Genomic DNA, 23175 nt, shown 5'->3' on the forward strand with positions numbered 1-23175 from the left:
GCCTACCGCAGCCTTTGCGAGGTTCTTCCCAGCGAGGCCGAGAAGGTCTTTACGGAAAACCCTGCATCCGGACACGCCTTGAGGGAAGGCGTCAAACCCAGAGGCATGGAAAAGGTAAGGGCGGAGAGCACGCCTCTTCCTGGCTGAAAGTGAGGAGGGTTTGGCCCAGAACCAACCGGACTAGGTGAAGAATCAGCTCCGGCCACCGCAGCAAATCCCACCCCACGCGGGAACTTGAAGTCCGGCACGTAGGTCCCGCGGCGGCCGGGCTCCACCAGGCCCCAATTGCCACCAGAGGTAGCCGTAAACCCACGGTCCCCGAAACTCCTTCCGGGCCTCCCTGACAAAAACTGGGACAACCTCCTTAGGCCCCCGGGATCCCCCCCTGTGCCGCCTGCCCGCCCGCCAGTCCCAGAGTTTAGGGCCAGCGGCCCCGCCTACCTGAGGGCCCTGGCCTGGCGGACCGCGCCTCAGGAGCACTTCCGCTGGACGCACGCACTTCCGGCCCCCTGGAACCAATGAGAGTGCGACCGGGATGTTCCACTCGCTGGCGTGCGGGCCGCGGGTAATCTCCGGTAGCACTCGGGCCGGCGGACAGTGAGGGCGCGGTAAGCTCCCCGCCAGGAGCCCCCGAGAAACTGGTCCCTTTTTGTCCTAGATATAGGGGAGTCCAAGATGGTGGAGTCTTTAGGGTCGAATATGACCCGAGGCAAGCTCATATTCAGGTTTGGGGCAAGGAGCTTTGATTGACCCTTAATTTTTTCAGTGGAACCGAAAACTTCGGTAAAATAGCTTCTGACCTTCGGAACAGATGGATTCACCTTGGAAAGCAAAAATCTCTTTCTAGAAGAGTCTTGAGGTCTGGCACCTTTAGGCTTAACGGGGGACGGCTGGGCGTCAGAGGAGGAAATCCTGCATTCCGAACGACTTCCCTTTCCTCTTAAATCCTTCTTTCCAAGTCTGTAAAAGGCTACCTCTACTTTGCTGGTGGTGGTTTGACACTCATGCTCCTTGAGAAGGAGGTAATGAGCTGTAGGGCAGCTCTTAAAAAGTTACCCTTGGCTGGGCGCGGTGGCTCACGCCTGTAATCCCAGCAGTTTGGGGAAGCCGAGGCAGGCGGATCACGAGGTCAGGAGTGCGAGACCAGCCTGGCCAACATAGTGAAACCCCATCTCTACTAAAAATACAAAAATTAACCAGGCATGGTGGTCCATGCCTGTAATCTCAGCTATTCAGGAGGCTGAGGCATGAGAATCGCTTGAACTCAGGAGGTGAATGTTGCAGTGAGCCAAGATCGCGACGCTGCACTGCAGCCTGGGTGACAGAGCAACTCCGTCTTAAAAAACAAAACAAAACAAAAGAAGAAAAAAATAAAAGTACCTGTTAATGCAATTATCTTTCAATTTTGATTCATAAATATGTGTGGAAGTGTCAATGTTTTGGGTAAAATGGGATTCACAGTGACAGTCAGTGCCATACAAAACAAAACCGGAAAATATACTTTAAAAAAAGTATTTGAGCTGGGCATAGTGGCTCACACCTGTAATCCCAGGACTTTGGGAAGCCGAGGTGGGCGGATCACGAGGTCAGGAGTTTGAGACCAGCCTGGCCCCCATGGTGAAAACCTGTCTCTACTAAAAATACAAAAAATTAGCTGTGCATGGTGGCATGTGCCTGTAGTCCCAGCTGCTCTGGAGGCTGAGGCAGGAGAATTGCTTGAACCCAGCAGGTGGAGGTTGCAGTGAGCTGAGATCGTGCCATTGCACTTCAGCCTGGGCTACGGGGCGAGACTCGGTCTCAAAAAATTTTGAGAAATTTGCTGAATAAACACTTGTTCACAGTGTACTTTCCCTAATTTCTTAATTTTTGTTTTTGTTTGCCCTATCACCCAGGCTGGAGTACAGTGACATGATCACAGCTCACTGCAGCTTTAATCTCTCAGGCTCAAGTGATCCTTGCACCTCAGCCTCCCTAGTAGTTGGGACTTCAGGTGCATGTCACCACATCTGGCTAGTTTTTGTATTTTTTGTAGAGATGAGGTTTTGTCATGTTGCCCAGGCTGGTTTCAAACTCCTGGGCTCAAGTAATCTTCCCACCTTGGCCTCCCAAAGTGCTGGAATTACAGGCATGAGCCACCCCACCCGGCCTTCCCCTAATTTTGATGATAATAATCCAATGTTCTGTTCTGGCATTTGTGTAGTTTTAGCATGTGCAGTCTTCAAAGCAGTGGAGGTATTTGCCTGTTCTTCTCTGTGACTTAGTCATTCGGCAGTTCTATGCTAAAGATTTTTTTATATGCCTTTAGGTTCTTGTTTAGAGTTAATGGATAATGAAAACATACTTCTAATGCGTAAGAGAAATTCATTCTGAAACAAAAATAGAATACAAGCCTTCAGACAGAAGGCAGAGAAGAAACTGGAGAAAGAGAAATAAGATGTTAGGTAGGAAACCATGGGAGACAGCACTGGGGAAAGTAACCTCCAGACTGGGAATCACTGGGAAACCAGATAAATGCTCCTTGGCAGCTGGAGGAGTTGAGGACACTTCAGCTTGGTCTTGAGATGGGAGCCCAGAGAACGCAAGTTGCTCCAACTAGGTAGAGAAAATGCTGGGGCAGATGAAACTTGAGTGGCTAACAAGAAGTACCAGGAGCCAAAGGCTCTCTGGACACTTGGGCCTCTTTTAAATGTCTGCCTTAAATAGCTTGTACCATTGTAAGTCTTGCATAACAGGTAAGAACATGAACTTTTAGAATCAAAGATGTCACTCTAGGTGTGGTTGTATTTGGAGTAAGGAAGTAATTAAGGTAAAATGAGGTCATAAATGTGGGGCCCTGATCTGATAGGACTAGTGTCCTTATCAGAAGAGTGAATGGAGAGCTTGCCCCTTACCCTTACATACTGAAGAAAGATTATGTGAGGACATAGCAAGAAGGTGGCCATGTACAAGACAGGAGCAGAGCTGCCACCACAGACCAAATTGGCCAAAACCTTGATCTTGGGCTTCTAGTCTCACTGTGCCTGGCTAATTTTGTATATTTAGTAGAGATGGGGTTTCTTCGTGTTGGTCAGGCTGGTGTCGAACTCCCAACCACAGGTGATCCACCTGCCTCGCCCTCCCAAAATGCTGGGATTACAGGCATGACCCACCGCGCCCAGACCCCAAGTATATTTCTTGTTTCCATTTCCACTGACTATTTGTGGCTGCCTTTCCTATCTTGTTTCACCCCATCCAATGAATTCTATATCATCACCGTCATCAGTAACATCACTTTCCTCAAAAATTACAGCTACCATTCATTTTAACACTGTGCCAGGCAATATGCTAAGCCCCTTGCCGTGTATTATCCTCAGAATTAATCTTCAAAGTAACTGAGATTGGCCTTCTCATTATCTCCATTTTACAGATAAAGAACCTAAAAACAGAGTTAAGAGATCAAATCAAGATCACACAACCAAGCAAGGGTTTTTAACACCCATGTCATATTATTTTGAGAACGCTGTTGTCACTCCTTTGCTCAGAAACCTTCAAAGGTTCCCATTGTCCAAGGGGTTAAAGTTTGTATTTCTCAACTCCTTAGCTATAAGAGGGCTCAATTCCAATCTACACTGTTCCAGTTTATCTCCCATTTTTTTTTCTTTTTTTTTTTGAGACGGAGTCTCGCTCTGTCACCCAGGCTGGAGTGCAGTGGCGCGATCTCAGCTCACTGCAAGCTCTGCCTCCCGGGTTCACGCCATTCTCCTGTCTCAGCCTCTCCGAGTAGCTGGGATTACAGGCGCCCGCCACCACGCCCGGCTAATTTTTTATGTTTTTAGTAGAGATGGGGTTTCACCGTGGTCTTGATCTCCTGACCTCGTGATCTGCCCGCGTCGGCCTCCCAAAGTGCTGGGATTACAAGCATGAGTCACCGCGCCCAGCCTATCTCCCATTTTTCTTCTTGGTGAGAGAGCTTAAGAGTCAGGAAATCTAAATTCTAGTCCTGATGTGCCATTCACTAGCTTTGTCCACTGAGAGCCTAAAATCTGAACAAAAGCAAGTTGGTCAGCCTAGCAGTTATGTCTGACTGCTATTGGGCTACAAATGAACAGTCTTGACACAGGTATTTTGAGTATTGCCAAGTCTTAGACGTACTCAGTGAGGCATTGCATAGCCTTAATTTCCAGATTTATTAACTGTGGCCACAGTAGTGCAGTCACAAAACTTGAGTGACATACGATAATGAACACTAATTTTTGTTTTTGAGACTAGGGTCAGCTTGTTGGCTTGACGATCTGAGCCAGGTTTTGTTGATCTCACTTGGGTTTGCTCATGTGTCTGAGCAGATGGACTGTAATTGTTGGCTGGTCAGGGATGGCCGTGTTCCCCATGTGTGGGGTGGTTGAATGTCTATCAGTGGGAGCATCAGTGCTCTCCCACATGTTCTGGCATCCTCCACACTATCATTTGTGCCACATTCTTTTGGCTAAAGCAAGTCAAAAAATGTGGAGAAGTCACTTCCATCTCTTCATGGTGGAAGCTGCAAATTCACATTGAAAAGGAGGGATGGAGATGTGGAAGCATTTTTATAGTTAGCATAATGATTGAAGCCAATTTTTTTTTTCTTTTTGAGATGGAGTCTCTCTCTGTCGCCAGGCTGGAGTGCAGTGGCGCATTCTCGGCTCACTGCAACCTCCGCCTCCCGGGTTCAAGTGATTCTCCTGCCTCAGCCTTCGAAGTAGCTGGGATTACAGGTGCCCGTCACCACACCCAGCTAATTTTTGTATTTTTTGTAAAGACGAGGTTTCACCATGTTGGCCAGGATGGTCTCGATCTCTTGACTTCATGATCCGCCCACCCCAGCCTCCCAAAGTGCTGGGCTTACAGGTGTAAGCCACTGCGCCCAGCCAAAGCCAAATACTTTTAATCGTCTATTGGGAATGAGAACGTGGAAGGACATCAAAAGACCTATAACTGGGCTGAGTGTGGTGACTCATGCTTGTAATCCCAGCGCTTTGAGAGACTGAGGTGGAAGGATTGCTTGAGAGCAGTAGTCTGAGACCAGCCTGGGCAACATAGCAAGACCCCCATCTCTACAAAAATTAGTTTTTAAAATAATTAGCCAGCCTATTGGTATGTGCCTGTGTTCCCAGCTACTTGAGAGGCTGAGGTGGGAGCATCACTTGAGCCCAGGAGTCTGAGGGTGCAGTCAGCTGTGGTTGCATCACTACACTCTAGCCAGGGTGGCAGAGCAAGACCTCAAGACCTCATCTTAGGAAAAAAAAATGCATAACTGAATTTATTTTCTTTTTCCTTTGTAGACAACAAGGGAGGTGTCACAGTTTTCCATTTAGATCAACAAATTCAAGTTCTTACCATGGAAAATTCCGAGAAGACTGAAGTGGTTCTCCTTGCTTGTGGTTCCTTCAATCCCATCACCAACATGCACCTCAGGTTGTTTGAGCTGGCCAAGGACTACATGAATGGAACAGGTAGGAGCAGTAACCAAAAGCGGCTTAAGACTATAGAGAACCAGCCGGGCACAGTGGCTCACACCTGCAATCCCAGCATTTTGGGAGGCTGAGACAGGCAGATCACAAGATCAAGAGATCGAGACCATCCTAGCCAACATGGTAAAACCCCGTCTCTACTAAAAAATACAAAAATTCGCTGTGCCTGGCCGGGCGCGGTGGCTGACGCTTGTAATCCCAGCACTTTGGGAGGCCGAGGCGGGCGGATCACGAGGTCAGGAGATCGAGACCACGGTGAAACCCTGTCTCTACTAAAAATACAAAAAATTAGCTGGGCGTGGTGGCGGGTGCCTGTAGTCTCAGCTACTCGGAGAGGCTGAGGCAGGAGAATGGCGTGAACCCAGGAGGCGGAGCTTGCAGTGAGCCGAGATCGCGCCACTGCACTCCAGCCTGGGCGACAGAGCGAGACTCCGTCTCAAAAAAAAAAAAAAAAAATTCGCTGTGCCTGTAGTCCCAGCTACTCGGGAGGCTGAGGCAGTAGAATCGCTTGAACCGGGGAGGCGGAGGTTGCAGTGAGCCGAGATGGCCGCACTGCACTCCAGCCTGGAGATAGAGCGAGACACCATCTCAAAAAAAAAAAAAAAAAAGACTAGAGAACCAGCATGGCTGGGTCTGTTTCAGAATACACATTTCATCGACTGGGCACAAACATGCTGTCCTGCTCCCTTGTACAGTGAATTCTTAGCCAAAAAAGAGGGTGAAGTATGAGGGAAGAATTGAGCATCTGGCTGTGGCCTGGAGAATAGAAAATACAGCCAGGTACAGTGGCTCACACCTGTAATCCCAGTGCCTCAGGAGGCCGAGGTGGGAGGATCGCTTGAGGCCAAGAGTTTGAGACCAACCTGGGAAACACAGAGAGACCTCATCTCTACAAAAAAACTGTAAAAATTAGCCAGGTATGGTGGCATGTGCCTGTGGTCCCAGCTACTCAGGAGACTGAAGTAGGAGGATTGCTTGAGCCCAGAAGGTCTAGGCTACCGTGAGCCATGACTGCACCTTTGCCCACCAGCCTGGACATCAGAGCAAGACCCTGACCACCCCTCCCCCCAAAAAAGAATTTGATTCTGTCATCCCTATGCTTAATCTACTTCAGGAGTTTCCCATTACTTAAGGCAAAAAGCGAAAGCTTGTACTTTAGCATATATAAAAACTCCAGGGTCAGGCACAGCTTTTTAAGTTTTCTTTTTTCTTTCTTTCTTTTTTTTTTTTTTGAGATGGAGTTTCACTCTTGTTGCCCAGAGTGGAGTGCAGTGGCGCGATCTCGGTTCACCACAACCTCCACCTCCTGGGTTCAAGTAATTCTCCTGCCTCACCCTCCCAAGTAGCTAGGATTACAGGCATGTGCCACCACCCGGCTAATTTTTTTGTATTTTTAGTAGCGACGGGGTTTCTCCATGTTGGTCAGGCTGGTCTTAAACTCCCAACCCCAGGCCTCCCAAAGTGCTGGGATCACAGGCATGAGCCACCACACCTGGCTAAAAGTTTTCATAAACAATGCATGAGGCTGGGCGTGGTGGCTTACACCTGTAATCCCAGCACTTTGGGAGGCTGAGGCGGGCAATCACAAGGTCAGGAGATCGAGACCATCCTGGCTAACACGGTGAAACCCCATCTCTACTAAAAATACAAAAAAATTAGCTGGGCGTGGTGGCGGGCGCCTGTAGTCCCAGCTACTCGGGAGGCTGAGGCAGGAGAATGGCGTGAACCTGGGAGGCGGAGCTTGCACTTAGCCAAGATGGCGCCATTGCACTCCAGCCTGGGTGACAGGGCGAGACTCTGTCTCAAAAAAAAAAACAAAAAACAATGCATGAATAGACTGGGTGTGGTGGCTCACACCTGTAATCCCAGCACTTTGAGAGGCAGAGGGGGCAGATTACCTGAGGTCAGGAGTTTGAGATCAGCCTGGCCAATGTGGCGAAACCTCGACTCTACAGAGTCTCGCTGTCGCCCAGGCTGGAGTGCAGTGGCACGGTCTTGGCTCACTGCAACCTCCACCTCCTGGATTCAAGCGATTTTCTTTTTTTTTTTGAGACAGAGTCTTGCTCTGTCGCCCAGGCTGGAGTGCAGTGGCGTGATCTCGGCTCACTGCAAGCTCTGCCTCCCGGGTTCACGCCATTCTCCTGCCTCAGCCTCTCCAAGTAGCTGGGACTACAGGCGCCCGCCACCACGCCCGGCTAATTTTTTTGTATTTTTAGTAGAGATGGGGTTTCACTGTGGTCTCGATCTCCTGACCTCGTGATCCGCCCGCCTCGGCCTCCCAAAGTGCTGGGATTACAAGCATGAGCCACCGCGCCTGGCCTTCAAGCGATTTTCTTGCCTCAGCCTCCCCAGTAACTGGGATTACAGGCGCACAGCACCATGCCCAGCCTATTTTTGTATTTTTAGTAGAAATGGGGTTTCACCATGTTGACCAGGCTGCTCTTGAACTCCTGTTCTCAAGTGATCCTCCCACTTCGGCCTCCCAAAGTGCTGGAATTACAGGCATGAGCCACCATAACATAACATAACCATAACAGTTTAATGTGTATTCTTCCACTCTTTGTATGAATTTATATGCAAACATTTGTGTGTATACACAGATTTTTTTTTTTTTTTTTTTTTTTGGAAATGGTTCTCACTCTGTCACTCTGGCTGGGCAGGCTGGAGTACAGTGGCGTGATCGCAGCTCACTGCAGCCTTTACCTCCCAGACTCAAGTGAGCTGCCTGCCTCAGGCTCCTGAGTAGCTGTGACTGCAGGCATGCCACCACATCTGGCTGATTTTTTTTTTTTTTTTTTTTTGGAGACAGAGTCTTGCTCTGTCGCCCAGGCTGGAGTGCAGTGGTGCGATTTCAGCTCACTGCAAGCTCCGCCTCCCGGGCTCACGCCATTCTCCTGCCTCAGCCTCCCGAGTAGCTGGGATTACAGGCGCCCGCCACCATGCCCAGCTAATTTTTTGTATTTTTAGTAGAGGCAGGGTTTCACCGAGTTAGCCAGGATGGTCTTGATCTCCTGACCTCGTGATCCACCTGCCTCGGCCTCCCAAAGTGCTGGGATTACAGGAGTGAGCCACCATGCCCGGCCTAATGTTTTAATTTTTTGTAGAAACTGGGTCCCACTGTTTTGCCCATGTTGGTGTTGAGCTCCTGGGCTCAAGTGATTCTCCTGCCTCGGTCTCCGAAAGCACTGGGATTACAGGTGTGAGCCACCACACCTGGCCTCGATTTTTTTGTTACATAAATGATCATATAATATGCTGATAGGTAGATGGATGGATGGATGCTAAAACTCAGTATTTGCTTGCCTATGACACTGAGAAATGGGCTTTCGCATACATCTAGGTGGACAATACAAATTCAGGCTTTTTACAAAGTAATTTGGCAATATCAATAGAAATTTAGTTGTATAGGGGAATGAGGTGAGGTACAGAGTTTCAGTTGGGGAAGATGAGAAAATTCTGGAGATGGATAGGAGCGATGGTTGCACAACAGTGTATTTGCAGTTAATATCATAGAACTGTACACTTGGGTATATTTTACCATAATTTCAGTCAATTAATTGATCAATCAGCTAATAAGCTGGAATCCCTAAAGAAAGAGAATCTGTGATTATAAAACAATATTGGCCAGGTATGGTGACTCATGCCTGTAGTCCCAGCACTTTGGGAGGCTGAGGCAGGCCGATCATTTGAAGTCAGGAGTTGGAGACCAGCTTGGCTAACATGGTAAAAACCCCATCTCTACTAAAAATACAAAAATTAGCCAGCATGGTGGCACGTGCCTATAATCCCAGCTATTCGAGAGTCTGAGGCAGGAGAATCGCTTCAACCTAGGAGGCGGAGGTTGCAGTGAGCTGAGATCAGTCCAGTGCAGCCTGGGGAACAGAGCAAGACTCTCTCAAAAAACAAAACAAAACAAATAATATTGATCGTAATATTTCCTGTGCATAAAGTCTAATTTGTTTTACCTAGTGTAAAACCTAACCCTTTATCCAGGAAGATACACAGTTGTCAAAGGCATCATCTCTCCTGTTGGTGATGCCTACAAGAAGAAAGGACTCATTCCTGCCTATCACCGGGTCATCATGGCAGAACTTGCTACCAAGAATTCCAAATGGGTGGAAGTTGATACATGGGAAAGTCTTCAGAAGGAGTGGAAAGAGACTCTTAAGGTGCTAAGGTATTTATGGTGTAATCAACTTTGTCAGTTCTGTGTAAATGGCTAAGCCGCTTATGTTTTTACCATGTTTCAATGTTGCTTACATCTGTGAACATACAGATTTGCAAAACTGTCACGTGTATTGTAAGCCATTCCTGTGGAAGATTGCTACAAGACTGTAGAGCACTGCACCAAAGGATGGGTCTTCCTTAGCCCCTCTGTGTCTTTAATTATGTTTTAAGTTATTTGCGGCCAGGCGCAGTGGCTCATGCCTGTAATCCCAGCACTTTGGGAGACTGAGGCGGGTGGATCACCTGAGGTCAGGAGTTCGGGACCAGCCTGGCCAGCATGGTGAAAACTCGTCTCTATTAAAAATACAAAAATTAGCCGAGAATGGTGGCGCATGCTTGTAATCCCAGCTACTTGGGAGGTTGAGGCAGGAGATACGCTTGAACCCCAGGGGCAGAGGTTGCAGTGAGCCGAGATTGTTTCACTGCACTCCAGCCTGGGTGACAGAGTGAGACTCCATCTCAAAAAAAAAAAAAAAAAAAAAGATTTTTGCATACTTGCTACTATGTGATATCACTGTTAGAAAATAGAGGAAGCCTGCCTGGCCTGTCTGTGCCCCAAATGAGAAAGGAAAAATTGCAAGAAGATGTTATTATCATCAGTCTTCCTAAGTATAAAAGAGACCGGCAGATAATTTAAGGAAGAGAAGCATCCAGTGCTGCTTGATCATGGACAGGGCTGATTTGTGTGCTGCTTCCATGACAGCATCTGGGGGGAGTCACAGATCTCTGTCCCCATACCTTTGAAGCAGTTCTAGTTAAGGGTTAAAAAACCAGAGTAAGTGACATCTAATTATTTCTTTTTTTTTTTTTTTGAGACAGAGTCTCACTCTGTCACCTAGGCTGGAGTGCAGTGGCGCATTCTTGGCTCACTGCAACCTCTGCCTCCTGGGTTCAAGCAATTCTCCTGCCCCAGCCTCCCAAATAGCTGGGAGTACAGGTGACCGCCACCACGCCCTGCTAATTTTTTTGTATTTTTAGTAGAGATGGGGTTCTACCTTGTTGGCCAGGCTGGTCTTGAACTCCTGACCTCAGGTGATCCACCTGCCTCAGCCTCCCAACACCTAATTATTTTTCTTTTTCTTTTTTTTTTTTTTTTTTTTTTTTTTTGAGATAGAGTTTCACTCTTGTTGCCCAAGCTGGAGTGCAATGGCATGATCTCGGCTCACTGCAACCTCCGCCTCCCGGGCTCAAGCCATTCCCCTGCCTCAGCCTCCCGAGTAGCTGGGATTACAGGCACCTGCCACCACGCCCGGCTAATTTTTGTATTTTTAGTAGAGCTGGGGTTTCACCCTGTTGGCCAGGCTGGTCTTTAACTCCTGACCTCAGGTGATCTGCCCATCTCAGCCTCCCAAAGCTCGGGGATTACAGAGGTGAGCCACCGCACCCGGCTGACACCTAATTATTTCTTAATGTTATTTTGATTTTTTTAAACTTTCTTTTCTTTTTTTTTTTTTGTTGGAGATGGGGCCTTGCTATGTTGCCTATGCTGATCTCAAACTCCTGGCCTCAAGTAATCCTTCCACCTAGGCCTCCCAAAGTGCTGGGATTACAAATGTGAGCTACCATGCCTGGCCTATTGTTATCTTGAGTTTAAATGAAAGAGCTTTCTGAAAAGCCTTTCTGTTTAGTATCTGTTCTTAGAGTTCTGAACCCTCCAGTTACTGACCGTATCATTTAGGGTTCAGACTAGGAAACAGAAACCACTCTGGGTATTTTAAGTGGAAAGAAATTTAAGTACTTAGGCAAAAAGTACTTAAAAGAGTTGAGGCCAGGCATGGTAGCTCATGACTGTAATCCCAGCACTTTGGGAGGCTGAGGCCAGCGGATCATCTGAGTCCAGTAGTTGAAGACCAGCCTGGCCAACATGGTGAAACCCTGTCTCTACTAAAAATACAAAATTAGCTGGGCCCGTGCCTGTAATCCCAGCTACTAGGGAGGCTGAGGCAGGAGAATTGCCTAAGCCTGGGAGGCGGAGGTTGCGGTGAACTGAAATTGTGCCACTGCACTCCAGCCTGGGCAGCAGAGTGAGACTGTCTCAAAAAAAAAAAAAAAAAAAAAGTAAAAGAGCTGGAGAAGTGGAAGTCAAGGCCACTCCTCCGATGTTGGTTCAACAAACCAATTCCACTTCTGCTGCTATTGAACTGTCTCAGTCTCCTGAAGTTGGTGACAGGACAGTGGACTCCAGTGTCTAGCCACCACACCCACACTAGAAAGGATTACTGGCTATAAATAGCGCAACAATAGGATCAGGCCGGGCATGGTGGCTCACGCCTGTAATCCCAGCACTTTGGAAGGCCGAGGTGGGTGGATCACCTGAGGTCAGGAGTTCAAGACCATCCTGGCCAACATGGCAAAACCCTGTCTCTACTAAAAATACAAAAATTAGCCAGGCGTGGTGGTGCACACCTGTAGTCCCAGCTACTTGGGAGGCTGAGGTGGGAGAATTGCTTGAACCTGGGAGGTGGAGGCTGCAGTGAGCCGAGATTGCACCACTGCACTCCAGCCTGGGCGACAGAGCGAGACTCTGTCTCAAAAAAAAAAAAAAAAAAAAAAAAAGGATTGCATGTCAGGCTCCACAGTCCCAGGATGATGGCCTCTGTCCTCCTCCTGCCTTCCAAATCTCTCGGGAGAGAATCTCATTAGCAGAATCGCAGTCAAGTCCAGAACCTGCTGCAAGGACCTCTGGGAAGTGTGTTGGGCAGGATTGGGCACGAGCCAGTAGGAAGCATCTCACACAGTGATCTCTCAAGAGGACTTCCTTTTCAGACTTGGCAGGGAGAAGAGTCTCCACTGCTTGACGGCAAAAAATTCTCCCATGAGGGACCAAGTTCCTGGGCCACAGCCCTACCCAACCCTCTGGCTTTATAGTAACCTTATCGCCCATTAAATAGTCAACTCAGCTGCTCAGAAGGGTTGGGATGTAGGGGAATAAAGGCCCACAGTTGGATCCCACAAGTGTAGTTGATGTTATTTGGGTAACATTGCACAGTTCGAAAACAGTGGGCACCCTGCTGCCAGCCCAAAATACAGCTATACACAAATCCTGTTTAGGGCCCCTTTGTTTAAGGCCTCAGGCCCTTGCCGCTCTAGGACCTTCTCCTTGGCGTTCTGGTCCTTTGTTACAAGATTAAGCCACACTCTTCAGTGGTCAAGAGTGTGGGCTCTGGACCAGACTGCTGGGGTTCAAGTCCTGGCTCTGCTATTAATACTTGTAAGTTAAATGACCTTAGGCAAATTAGTCAGTGTCCTCTCTCAATGGGGTAATAAACAATTCTGATATAAGAGATGAGCAGCACATTAAAACCAGAAGTATTTTCAGTGAAACTATCTGCAAGGTGGCAATAATATAGTCGCTTTCTAATAACCAAAACGTTCAGGCTGGTCATGGTGGCTCACATCTGTAATCCCAGCACTTTGGGAGTCTGAGGCAGGAGGATTGCTTGAGGCCAGGAGTTCAAGACCAGTGTGGGCAACATAGTGAAACTTCATCTCTCAAAAAAACTAAAGTTAGCTGAACATGGTGGCACGTGCCTGTAGTCGCAGCTATTTGGGAGGCTGAGGCAGTAGGATCACTTGAGCCCAGGAGTTCTTGGTTGCGGCGAGCTATGATTGTGCCACTGCGCTCCATCCTGGGCAACAGAGTGAGCCTGTATTTCTAAAAAACAAACCAAAAGAACCCCCAAACATTCACTCAATCAAATTGTTAATGAATGCCTCCTCATAGACTCTGCTAGGAGCTAGAGTTGCAACTGTAAGCCTCCTTTTTCCCCTCCCTTATGGAGATAATAATATTTATGATATAGGATGTTGAGAAGATTTTTTTTTTTTCTTTTGAGATGGAGTTTTGCTCTTGTTGCTCAGGCTGGAGTGCAATGGCGCAATCATGGCTCACTGCAACCTCCACCTCCTGGGTTCAAGCTATTCTCCTGCCTCAGCCTCCCGAGTAGCTGGGATTACAGGCATGTGCCACCACACCCGGCTAATTTTGTATTTTTAGCAGAGACAGGGTTTCTCCATGTTGGTCAGGCTGTGTCTCGAACTCCTGACCTCAGGTGATCCACCCGCCTTGGCCTTCCAAAGTGCTGGGATTACAGGTGTGAGCCACCACGCCCGGTTGAGAAGATTTTTAATTTTTTTTAGTCTTCCACAACAGTCATCTTATGTTGAGAAGACTTAATCAGATAATCGATGTAAAGGATTCAGTGTAATGTGTGGCATATAATAAATAATGTTGTCCAGGCGCCTATAATCCCAGCACTTTGGGAGGCTGAGGCGGGCAGATCGCTCGAGGTCAGAAGTGCAAGACCAGCCTGGCCAACATGGTGAAACCCCATCACTACTAAAAATACAAAAAAAATTAGCCAAGCGTGGTGGTGCGCACCTGTAATCCCAGCTGCTCGGGAGGCTGAGGCAAGAGAATTGTTTGAACCCAGGAGCCAGAGGTTACAGTGAGCTGAAATCGCATGCTGCACTTCAGCCTGGGCGACAGAGCAAGACACCATCTCAAAATAATAAATAAATAAATAATGTTAATGATACTCTTTTTTTTTTTTTCTTTTTTTGAGACAGAGTCTTACTCTGTCGCCCAGGCTGGAGTGCAGTGGTGTGATCTTGGCTCACTGCAACCTCTGCCTCCTAGGTTCAAGTGATTCTCCTGCCTCAGCCTCCCAAGTAGCTGGGATTACAGGTGCCCACCACCACGCCCAGCTAATTTTTTGTATTTTCAGTAGAGACGGGGCTTGACCGTGTTAGCCAGGATGTTCTCGATCTCCTGACCTCGTGATCCGCCCACCTCGGCCTCCCAAAGTGCTAGGATTACAGTTGTGAGCCACCGTGCCCGGCTATAAATAATGTTAATGATATATTCTAATGGAGCATGTGAGAAAGAGAAATATTCTGTTGTTTTGTTGTTTTATAGACACCATCAAGAGAAATTGGAGGCTAGTAACTGTGATCACCAGCAGAACTCACCTACTCTAGAAAGGCCTGGAAGGAAGAGGAAGTGGACTGAAAAACAAGATTCTAGTCAAAAGAAATCCCTAGAGCCAAAAACAAATGGTTTGTATGTTTTAGCAGGATCCACAGACTAGAGTTGATAAGATTCTATAGCTGAGCAAACCCCTGTGTATTTTTTTTTTTAGACGGAGTCTTGCTCTGTCCCCCAGGCTGGAGTGCAGTGGCACGATCTCAGCTCACTGCAAGCTCTGCCTCCTGGGTTCATGCCATTCTCCTGCCTCCATGCCATTCTCCTGCCTCAGCCTCCGGAGCAGCTGGGACTACAGGTGCCTGCCACCACTCCTGTCTAATTTTTTTGTATTTTTAGTAGAGACGGGGTTTCACCATGTTAGCCAGGATGGTCTCCATCTCCTGACCTCGTGATCCGCCCGCCTCAGCCTCCCAAAGTGCTGGGATTACAGGCGTGAGCCACAGTGCCTGGGCCTTATTTTTTTTGTTTTTTGGAGATGGGGTCTGGCTATGTTGGCCAGGTTGATCTTGAACTCCTGGCCCCAGGCAGTCCTCCTGCCTCGGCCTCCCAAAGTGCTAGGATTACAGGTGTCAGCCACTATGGCTGGCCTTTATTTTCATTTTATATTGCATACTTGTGGGTGTCTGGAAAATGCCCCTTGTTAGTTGCATGAAGTGAAGGAGAGTAAAAGGCACTTGGAACTTATTTCTCCTGCAGTGGTCTCTAATCTTTGAGGTGTCCTGGGTCTCTTTTGGGAATCTGATTCTCATAAAAACTCATAAAAACTGTGAACTGTCATTTTTTTTTTTTTTTTTTTTGAGACAGAGTTTTGCTCTTGTTGCCCAGGCTGGAGTGCGATGGCACAATCTCGGCTCACTGCAACCTCTGCCTCCTGAGTTCAAGTGATTTTCCTGCCTCAGCCTCCCGAGTATCTGGGGTTACAGGCATGTGCCACCACCCCCGGCTAATTTTGTATTTTTAGTAGAGACAGTATTTCACCATGTTGGTCAGGCTAGTCTCAGACTCCTGAGCTCAAGTGATCCACCCGCCTCGGCCTCCCAGAGTGCTAGGATTACAGGCTAGAGCCACTACACTCGGCCTGAACCCTCATTCTTTTTTTTTTTTTTTTTTTTGAGACAGAGTCTCGCTCTGTCGCCCAGGCTGGAGTGCAGTGGCGCGATCTCGGCTCACTGCAAGCTCCGCCTCCCGGGTTCACGCCATTCTCCTGCCTCAGCCTCTCCAAGTAGCTGGGACTACAGGCGCCCGCCACCACGCCCGGCTAATTTTTTTGTATTTTTAGTAGAGACGGGATTTCACCGTGGTCTCGATCTCCTGACCTCCTGATCCGCCCGCCTCGGCCTCCCAAAGTGCTGGGATTACAAGCGTGAGCCACCGTGCCCGGCCCTGAACCCTCATTCTTGAAAAGCACATACATATCTTCATTTTGATACAGTGGGTTGTTAGAAAAGTAAACCCCCTTCCACTTGGAGGAGGTAGAGGGGAAGAAAAAGCATACCCCAAAGCTCTGTTTTATTCTTCCCAGCTGTGCCAAAGGTCAAGCTGCTGTGTGGGGCAGATTTATTGGAGTCCTTTGCTGTTCCCAATTTGTGGAAGAGTGAAGACATCACCCAAATCGTGGCCAACTATGGGCTCATATGTGTTACTCGGGCTGGAAATGATGCTCAGAAGTTTATCTATGAATCGGATGTGCTGTGGAAACACCAGAGCAACATTCACGTGGTGAATGAATGGATCACTAATGACATCTCATCCACAAAAATCCGGAGAGCCCTCAGAAGGGGTCAGAGCATTCGCTACTTGGTACCAGATCTTGTCCAAGAATACATTGAAAAGCATAATTTGTACAGCTCTGAGAGTGAAGACAGGAATGCTGGGGTCATCCTGGCCCCTTTGCAGAGAAACACTGCAGAAGCTAAGACATAGGAATTCTACAGCATGATATTTCGGACTTCCCATTTGGGGATCTGAAACAATCTGGGTGTTAATAACTGGGGAAAGAAGTTGTGATCTGTTGCCTAAACTAAAGCTTAAAAGTTTAGTAAAAATCGTCTGTGCGCAGTGGCTCACGCCTGTAATCCCAGCACTTTGGGAGGCTGAGGCAGGTGGATCACGGGGTCAAGAGATCCAGACCATCCTGGCCAATATGGTGAAACCCCATCTCTACTAAAAATACAAAAATTAGCTGTGTGTGGTGGCACGTGCCTGTAGTCCCAGCTACTTGGGAGGCTGAGGCAGGAGAATCGCTTGACCCCAGGTGGTGGAGGTTGCAGTGAGCCAAGATCATGCCACTGCACTCTAGCCTGGTGACAGAGCAAGACACCATCTCAAAAAAAAAAAAATTTTTAGTAAAAATCAATGGTAAGCTAAAATAAGTTTTTGTTTGTTTATTTGTTTGTTTTTGAGATGGAGTCTCTACTAAAAATACAAAAAATTAGCTGAGCATGGTGCCGCATGACTGTAATCCCAGCTCCTTGGGAGGCTGAGGCAGGAGAATTGCTTGAACCCGGCAGGCAGAGGTTCCAGTGAGCCAAGGTCGTGCCACTGCACTCCAGCCCAGGCAAAAGAGCAAAACTCCATCTCAAAAAAAAAAAAAAAAAAAAAGACCGGGTGTGGTGGCTCACACCTGTAATCCCGGCACTTTGGGAGGCCTAAGTGGGTGGATCACGTGAGGTCAAGAGTTCAAGACCAGCCTGGCCATTATGGTGAAACCCCATCTCTACTAAGAATACAAAAACTTAGCCGAGCATGGTGGTGGGCTCCTGTAGTCCTGGCTACTTGGGAGGCTGAGGCAGAAGAATCGCTTGAACCTAGGAGGCAGAGGTTGCAGTGAGCCAAGATCATGCCGTTGCACTCCAGCCTGGGTGACAGAGCGAGACTCCATCTCAAAAAAAAAAAAAAAAAAGAAAAAGCCTAACAGCTAGCAGGTTTCAGGATCCATCTGCCAGGTCAGTGAAAGGCTGGAGCCTCAAATCCTACAGATGATGGTCATTTTCTCCTCCTTAGCTTCTTGGAGTTTAAGAGTTGAAGGAGCCTTGAAAAGTAATGATAGAGCAAGATGAAGCTATCAGAACTGAATTTGGACTTCCTCTGGGGAACTACACCTAGTTCATCTGAAGTGTCGTGTAAACTGCAGAAAGGTTCCAATGCTGGAAACTTCTCTCATACTGTTGTGCCTTCCTACTTAGAATTGCCTGTGCCCTGCTCAGCTGTGACTACTGACCTCAGGACCTCACTGGACAAGGCATGTGGGGACCCTTGCAGGAGACCTGATGAGGGTGCAATGATCCTATTGTTTTTTGTTTTTGAGATGGAGTCTCACTCTGTCTCCCAGGCTGGAGTGCAGTGGCGCGATCTTGGCTCACTGCAACCTCCGCCTCCTGGGTTCAAGCAATTCTCCTGCCTCAGCCTCCTGAGTAGCTGGGATTACAGGCACCCACTACCATGTCCGGCTAATTTTGTATTTTTAGTAGAGATGGGGTTTCGCCATGTTAGACAGGCTGGTCTTGAACTCCTGACCTCAGGTGATCTGCCCACCTCGGCCTTCCAAAGTGCTGAGATTACAGGCGGGAGCCACCGCACCCAGCGTGATCCTATTGTTGCATTATTTATGGAGCAACAACTTTGTACAAAGAACAAGCTTTGTACAGAGAACAAGCTTGGCTTTTTCTCCCAACGCCGAGGATGCTGTTGATGCTGCCACATAATAGCATAATTTTGGGTGTCCTCAAGGACAGAACTTCCACTTTGAATAATGGAAGTTAGAGCAATGAATTTCACAGGGGAATAAATATTAATGACTGATGTGAAGAAAATATGCCATTGTTTATTTCCTCCTGCATCATCTCCATAATTTGCTTTTGTACTGTGAATTTAGAGGAAATGTGTGATGCTGGTGTTTTGTTTGGCTTGTTTGTTTGATGCTGGGGATTTTATGTGTTGTACCCTTTACCCCTTACATTGTGTAATTTGAATGTGGCAAACAAACCTGCAGTAAAAGTCCTTGATTGGCATCTTCATCTGGATGATGGAGAGCCTTTGTGGTAGTGTTTGCCTATGTGAACAGCAGGCCTTTCAGATAAGAGAAGTGGCTTTTCCTTGGTGATGAAGGGGTGGAGATTGAGCCATGGGGATGGTTTAGGTTAAAGAATGCATTTTTTTGGCCATAATGAGGATCTAACAACAGAGTAGAAGGAAGGATGCCCTAGGTCAGCATGCAGGGTGGTGGGAGGGCTTTCATCTTCCTTACCCAAGCTTCTCTTTTCACTTTTCCAGAAGTCCGGAAGTTGTTATATGATGAAATAGCCTCCTTTAACATTTATTTCTGGGTGCTAAGGGAGGGCCATTCCTCTAACATTCTCATAATTCTTCTCAAAGGCCTATGATGTAAACATTTCACCATGGCATCCACTTAGCTGTGAGGCTGCACACACAGTCTCCACCTCTGAAATCTGAACTTCATTTACCAGTGGTGCTGTTTGAACTTCATAATGCCAGCACTTCCTGAACACTTACTGTGTGCTTGGCTTGTGCTCCTGAGTGCCTTATATCATAAGGAAACAGCAAAATCAGGGGACTGGTATAAATGGTGAAGCTGGGCTTGAATCTAAGCTTTGTCTTCAGAGCCAGTACCCGTAACCTCTCTTTCTGTAAAATACTACTTTTCAAAGAATGAAGTTGTAACCAAATCTTGAAATTTTTCATTTACCCTAAATGAGGACAAATAAAGCTTTCAACAACAGTTTGTGGTAGTCTGATGGAGATGAGTCCGACGTATTCAGTCCTCACAGAAGGACTAGGCTGAACTTGCCCAGTGTTAGCAATTCCTTGGAATAGAAAAGTGGAATCCGAGGGAGAAGGTGATATGGGCCATAATTAACGTGTGTGTGTGTGTGTGTGTGTTTTTTTTGTTGTGTGTGTGTGTGTTTGCTTCTGAGACAGTTTTGCTGTGTCGCCCAGGCTGGAGTGCAGTGGTGCGATCTCGGCTCACTGCAACCTCTGCCTCCTGGGTTCAAGCAATTCTCCTGCTTCAGCCTCCCAAGGAGCTGGGATTACAGGCGTGTGTTACCATGCCTGGCTAATTTTTGTATTTTCAGTAGAGACAGGGTTTCACCGTGATGGCCAAGCTGGTCTCGAACTCCTGGCCTCAAATGATCCGCCCACCTTGGCCTCCCAAAGTGCTGGAATTACAGGTGTGAGCCATCACGCTCTGCCCAGATAGGGTTTTTGACCTGTCATAGTGGTGCCTGGTCCCATTATTCTCTGTTTTGACTCTGCAGGCATGATCGCTGTCCCCTTGCTGTCCTTTAATGAAACTGTCACCTCAGTTTCAGAACTGGAATTCAGATCCATTTCTCCCTCACGTGTCTTACCAAGTCTAGATAACTTGCCGTGGACAGTGTTTCCCAAATCAAGTTAAGCTGCCCAATAAATTTTTCCAAAACAATGGATAACCTGACAATTACATTGTAAAACATTAGGGAAAATAGCAAACACATAACATTAGTGATCATAGTATAATGAGCCCCTACGTACACATCAACTTCAAGCATAACATTTTGCCCATCTTCATCTACACCTGTTTTGTTTTGCTGGAGTCTTTTAAAGCAAATCCCAAATGTGTAATTTTACCCATAAATACTTCAGTGTGAGGAATGCTAGAGTCCAATTTGTACATTAATACAAGTATATTGGCTAGCGCCGGCATGATGGCTCAGCCAGGCTTGGTGGTTCACATCTGTAATCCCAGCACTTTGGAAGGCCAAGGTGGAAGGATTGCTTGAGGCCACGAGTTCAAGAACAGCCTGCGTAACATAGCAAGATCCTATCTTTAGAAAAACAAACAAACAAAAAACATGTACTGGCTGGGCACAGTGGCTCACGCCTATAATCTCAGAAATTTGGGAATCAGAGGCAGCAGATTGTTTGAGCCCAGGAATTCTAGACTAGCCTGGGCAACATGGCAAAACCCTGTCTCTACCAAAAATACAAAAATTAGCTGGGTGTGGTGGTGCGTGCCTATAGTCCCAGCTACTTAGGAGGCTGAGGTGAGAGGATGGTTTGAGCATAGGAGGCAGAGGTTACAGTGAGCTGAGATTGTGCCATTGCACTCCAGCCTGGGTGACAGAGCCAGACCCTGTCTCAAAAAACAAAACAAGGCTGGGCATGGGCAGGCTGGGCATGGTGGCTCACACCTGTAATCTCAGCACTTTGGGAGGCCAAGGTGGGTGGGTCACCTGAGGTCAGGAGTTCAAGACCAGCCTGGCCAACATGGTGAAACCCTGTCTCTACTAAAAATACAAAAAATTATACGGGCATGGTGGCAGGCACCTGTAATTCCAGCTACTTGGGAGGCTGAGGCAGGAGAATTGCTTGAACCTAGGAGGCAGAGGTTGCAGTGAGCCCTGATCATGACACTGCATTCCAGCCTGGGCAACAAGAACAAAAACTCCCTCTCAACAAACAAAAAACAGGTGTACTAAGTCCAGTGTGGTGGCTCACACCTGTAATCCCAGCACTTTGGAGGCCAAGACAGGAGGATCACTTGAGCCCAGCATGAGCAACATAGTGAGACCCTATGTCTATAAAATTTTTTTAAAAAATTAGCCAGGCAGCAGGGCGCGGTGGCTCACGCCTGTAATTCCAGCACTTTGGGAGGCCAAGGCAGGCAGATCACAAGGTCAGGAGATCGAGACCGTCCTGGCTAACACGGTGGAACCCCGTCTCACTAAATATACAAAAAATTTTCCGGGCATGGTGGCGAGCGCCTGTAGTCCCAGCTACTTGGGAGGCTGAGGTAGGAGAATGGCGTGAACCCGGGAGGCAGAGCTTGCAGTGAGCCGGGATTGCACCACTGCACTACAGCCTGGGCGACAGAGCAAGACTCCATCTCAAAATAAATAAATAAATAAATAAATAAATAAATAAATAAAATAAATAAATAAAATAAAATAAATTAAATTAAATTACCCAGGCATGGTAGCTTGTGCATGTAGTCCCAGCTATTTGGGAGGCTGAGGTGAGAAGATTGCTTGAGCCTGGGATCTGGAGGCTGTAGTGAGCTGTGATTACCCCACTGCACTCCAGCCTGTGCAACTGAGACCCTGTTTCAAAAAAAATGAAATAGTACAGCTAAAAGTATCAATGTCACCAAAGCAGAAGACCCAAGTCTTCAGCCATACTCTTGTTGAAACAATAGTATTCATAAAGTGATTTTCAAAATTTTTATTTACTTACTTATTTCCCACTTCATAAGCTGGTCTAGCATGAAGTATGGTTTTTTTGGGTTTTTTTTTTTTTTTTTTTGAAACAGAGTCTTGTTCTGTCACCCAGGCTGGAGTGCAGTGGCACTATCTCAGCTCACTGCAACCTCCGAGGCCTCTCAGGTTCAAGAAATTCTCCTGCCTCAGCTTCCCGAGTAGCTGGGATTACAAGCGCACACGACCGTGCCCGGCTAACTTTTGTATTTTTAATAGAGACAGTGTTTCTCCATGTTGGCCCGGCTGATCTCGAACTCCTGACCTCAAATGATCCACCTGCCTTGGCCTCCCAAAGTGCGGGGATTACAGGCGTGAGCTATCACACCCAACCAAAGTAGTAGTTTATTTTATTTATTTATTTTTTTTTGAGACGGAGTCTCGCTCTGTCACCCAGGCTGGAGTGCAGTGACGCGATCTCGGCTCACTGCAAGCTCCGCCTCCCAGGTTCACGCCATTCTCCTGCCTCAGCCTCCCGAGTAGCTGGGACTACAGGCGCCTGCCACCACGCCCAGCTAATTGTTTTGTATTTTTTTATTTTTTATTTTTAGTAGAGACGGGGTTTCACCGTGGTCTCAATCTCCTGACCTCGTGATCCGCCCGCCTCGGCCTCCCAAAGTGCTGAGATTACAAGCGTGAGCCACTGCGCCTGGCCCAAAGTAGTAGTTTATTTAACATTTGTATCTTCAGCAACTTAAGCATGTTCGAAACTGAACCATAATTTTGCTCTCAAATAGGTAAATAATCGTAAGAAAGCTGCTTAAGAAGAAAGGGTACCTTGGCTGGGTGTGATGACTCATGCCTGTAATCCCAGCACTTTGGGAGGCCAAGGCATGTGGATCACCTAAGGTCAGGAGTTCGACACTAGCCTGGCCAACATGGTGAAACCCCGTCTCTAATAAAAGTACAAAAATATTAGCCAGGCATGGTGGCAGGCACTTGTGGTCCTAGCTACTCAGGAATCTGAGGCAGGAGAATTGCTTGAACCTGGGGAGGCAGAGGTTACAGTGAGCCAAGGTCGCACCACTGCACTCCAGCCTGGGTGACAGAGCAAGACTCCACCTCAGAAAAAAAAAAGGGGGGGTACCTTGATTTTTTTTTTTTTTGAGACAGTCTCGGGTTCAAGTGATTCTCGTGCCTCAGCCTCCTGAGTAGCTGAGATCACAGGCGTGTGCCACCACACCCAGCTAATTTTTGTATTTTTAGTAGAGATGGAGTTTTG

General features: G+C 47.5%; 1 protein-coding gene across 2 annotated transcripts; it reads left to right on the forward strand.

Annotated features, from left to right (window-relative positions):
• Positions 1 to 17: 17 nt before the first annotated feature.
• On the forward strand, positions 18 to 19438 carry NMNAT1 (nicotinamide nucleotide adenylyltransferase 1). 2 transcript variants are annotated; one of them, XM_030805520.1, is made up of 5 exons: positions 18 to 114; positions 5298 to 5468; positions 9480 to 9663; positions 14632 to 14771; positions 16223 to 19438. In XM_030805520.1, exons 2-5 carry the CDS (start codon positions 5354 to 5356, stop codon positions 16621 to 16623), a joined length of 840 nt encoding a protein of 279 aa, XP_030661380.1. In that variant the 5' UTR covers positions 18 to 114; positions 5298 to 5353; the 3' UTR covers positions 16624 to 19438. The 2 variants fall into 2 exon arrangements, with proteins under 2 accessions (XP_030661380.1, XP_030661379.1); XM_030805519.1 differs by lacking the exon at positions 18 to 114 and adding an exon at positions 520 to 608.
• The last annotated feature ends 3737 nt before the right edge of the window (positions 19439 to 23175 follow it).

Source organism: Nomascus leucogenys, chromosome 24, assembly GCF_006542625.1.
Source record: "Nomascus leucogenys isolate Asia chromosome 24, Asia_NLE_v1, whole genome shotgun sequence".
Lineage (NCBI taxonomy): Eukaryota > Metazoa > Chordata > Mammalia > Primates > Hylobatidae > Nomascus > Nomascus leucogenys.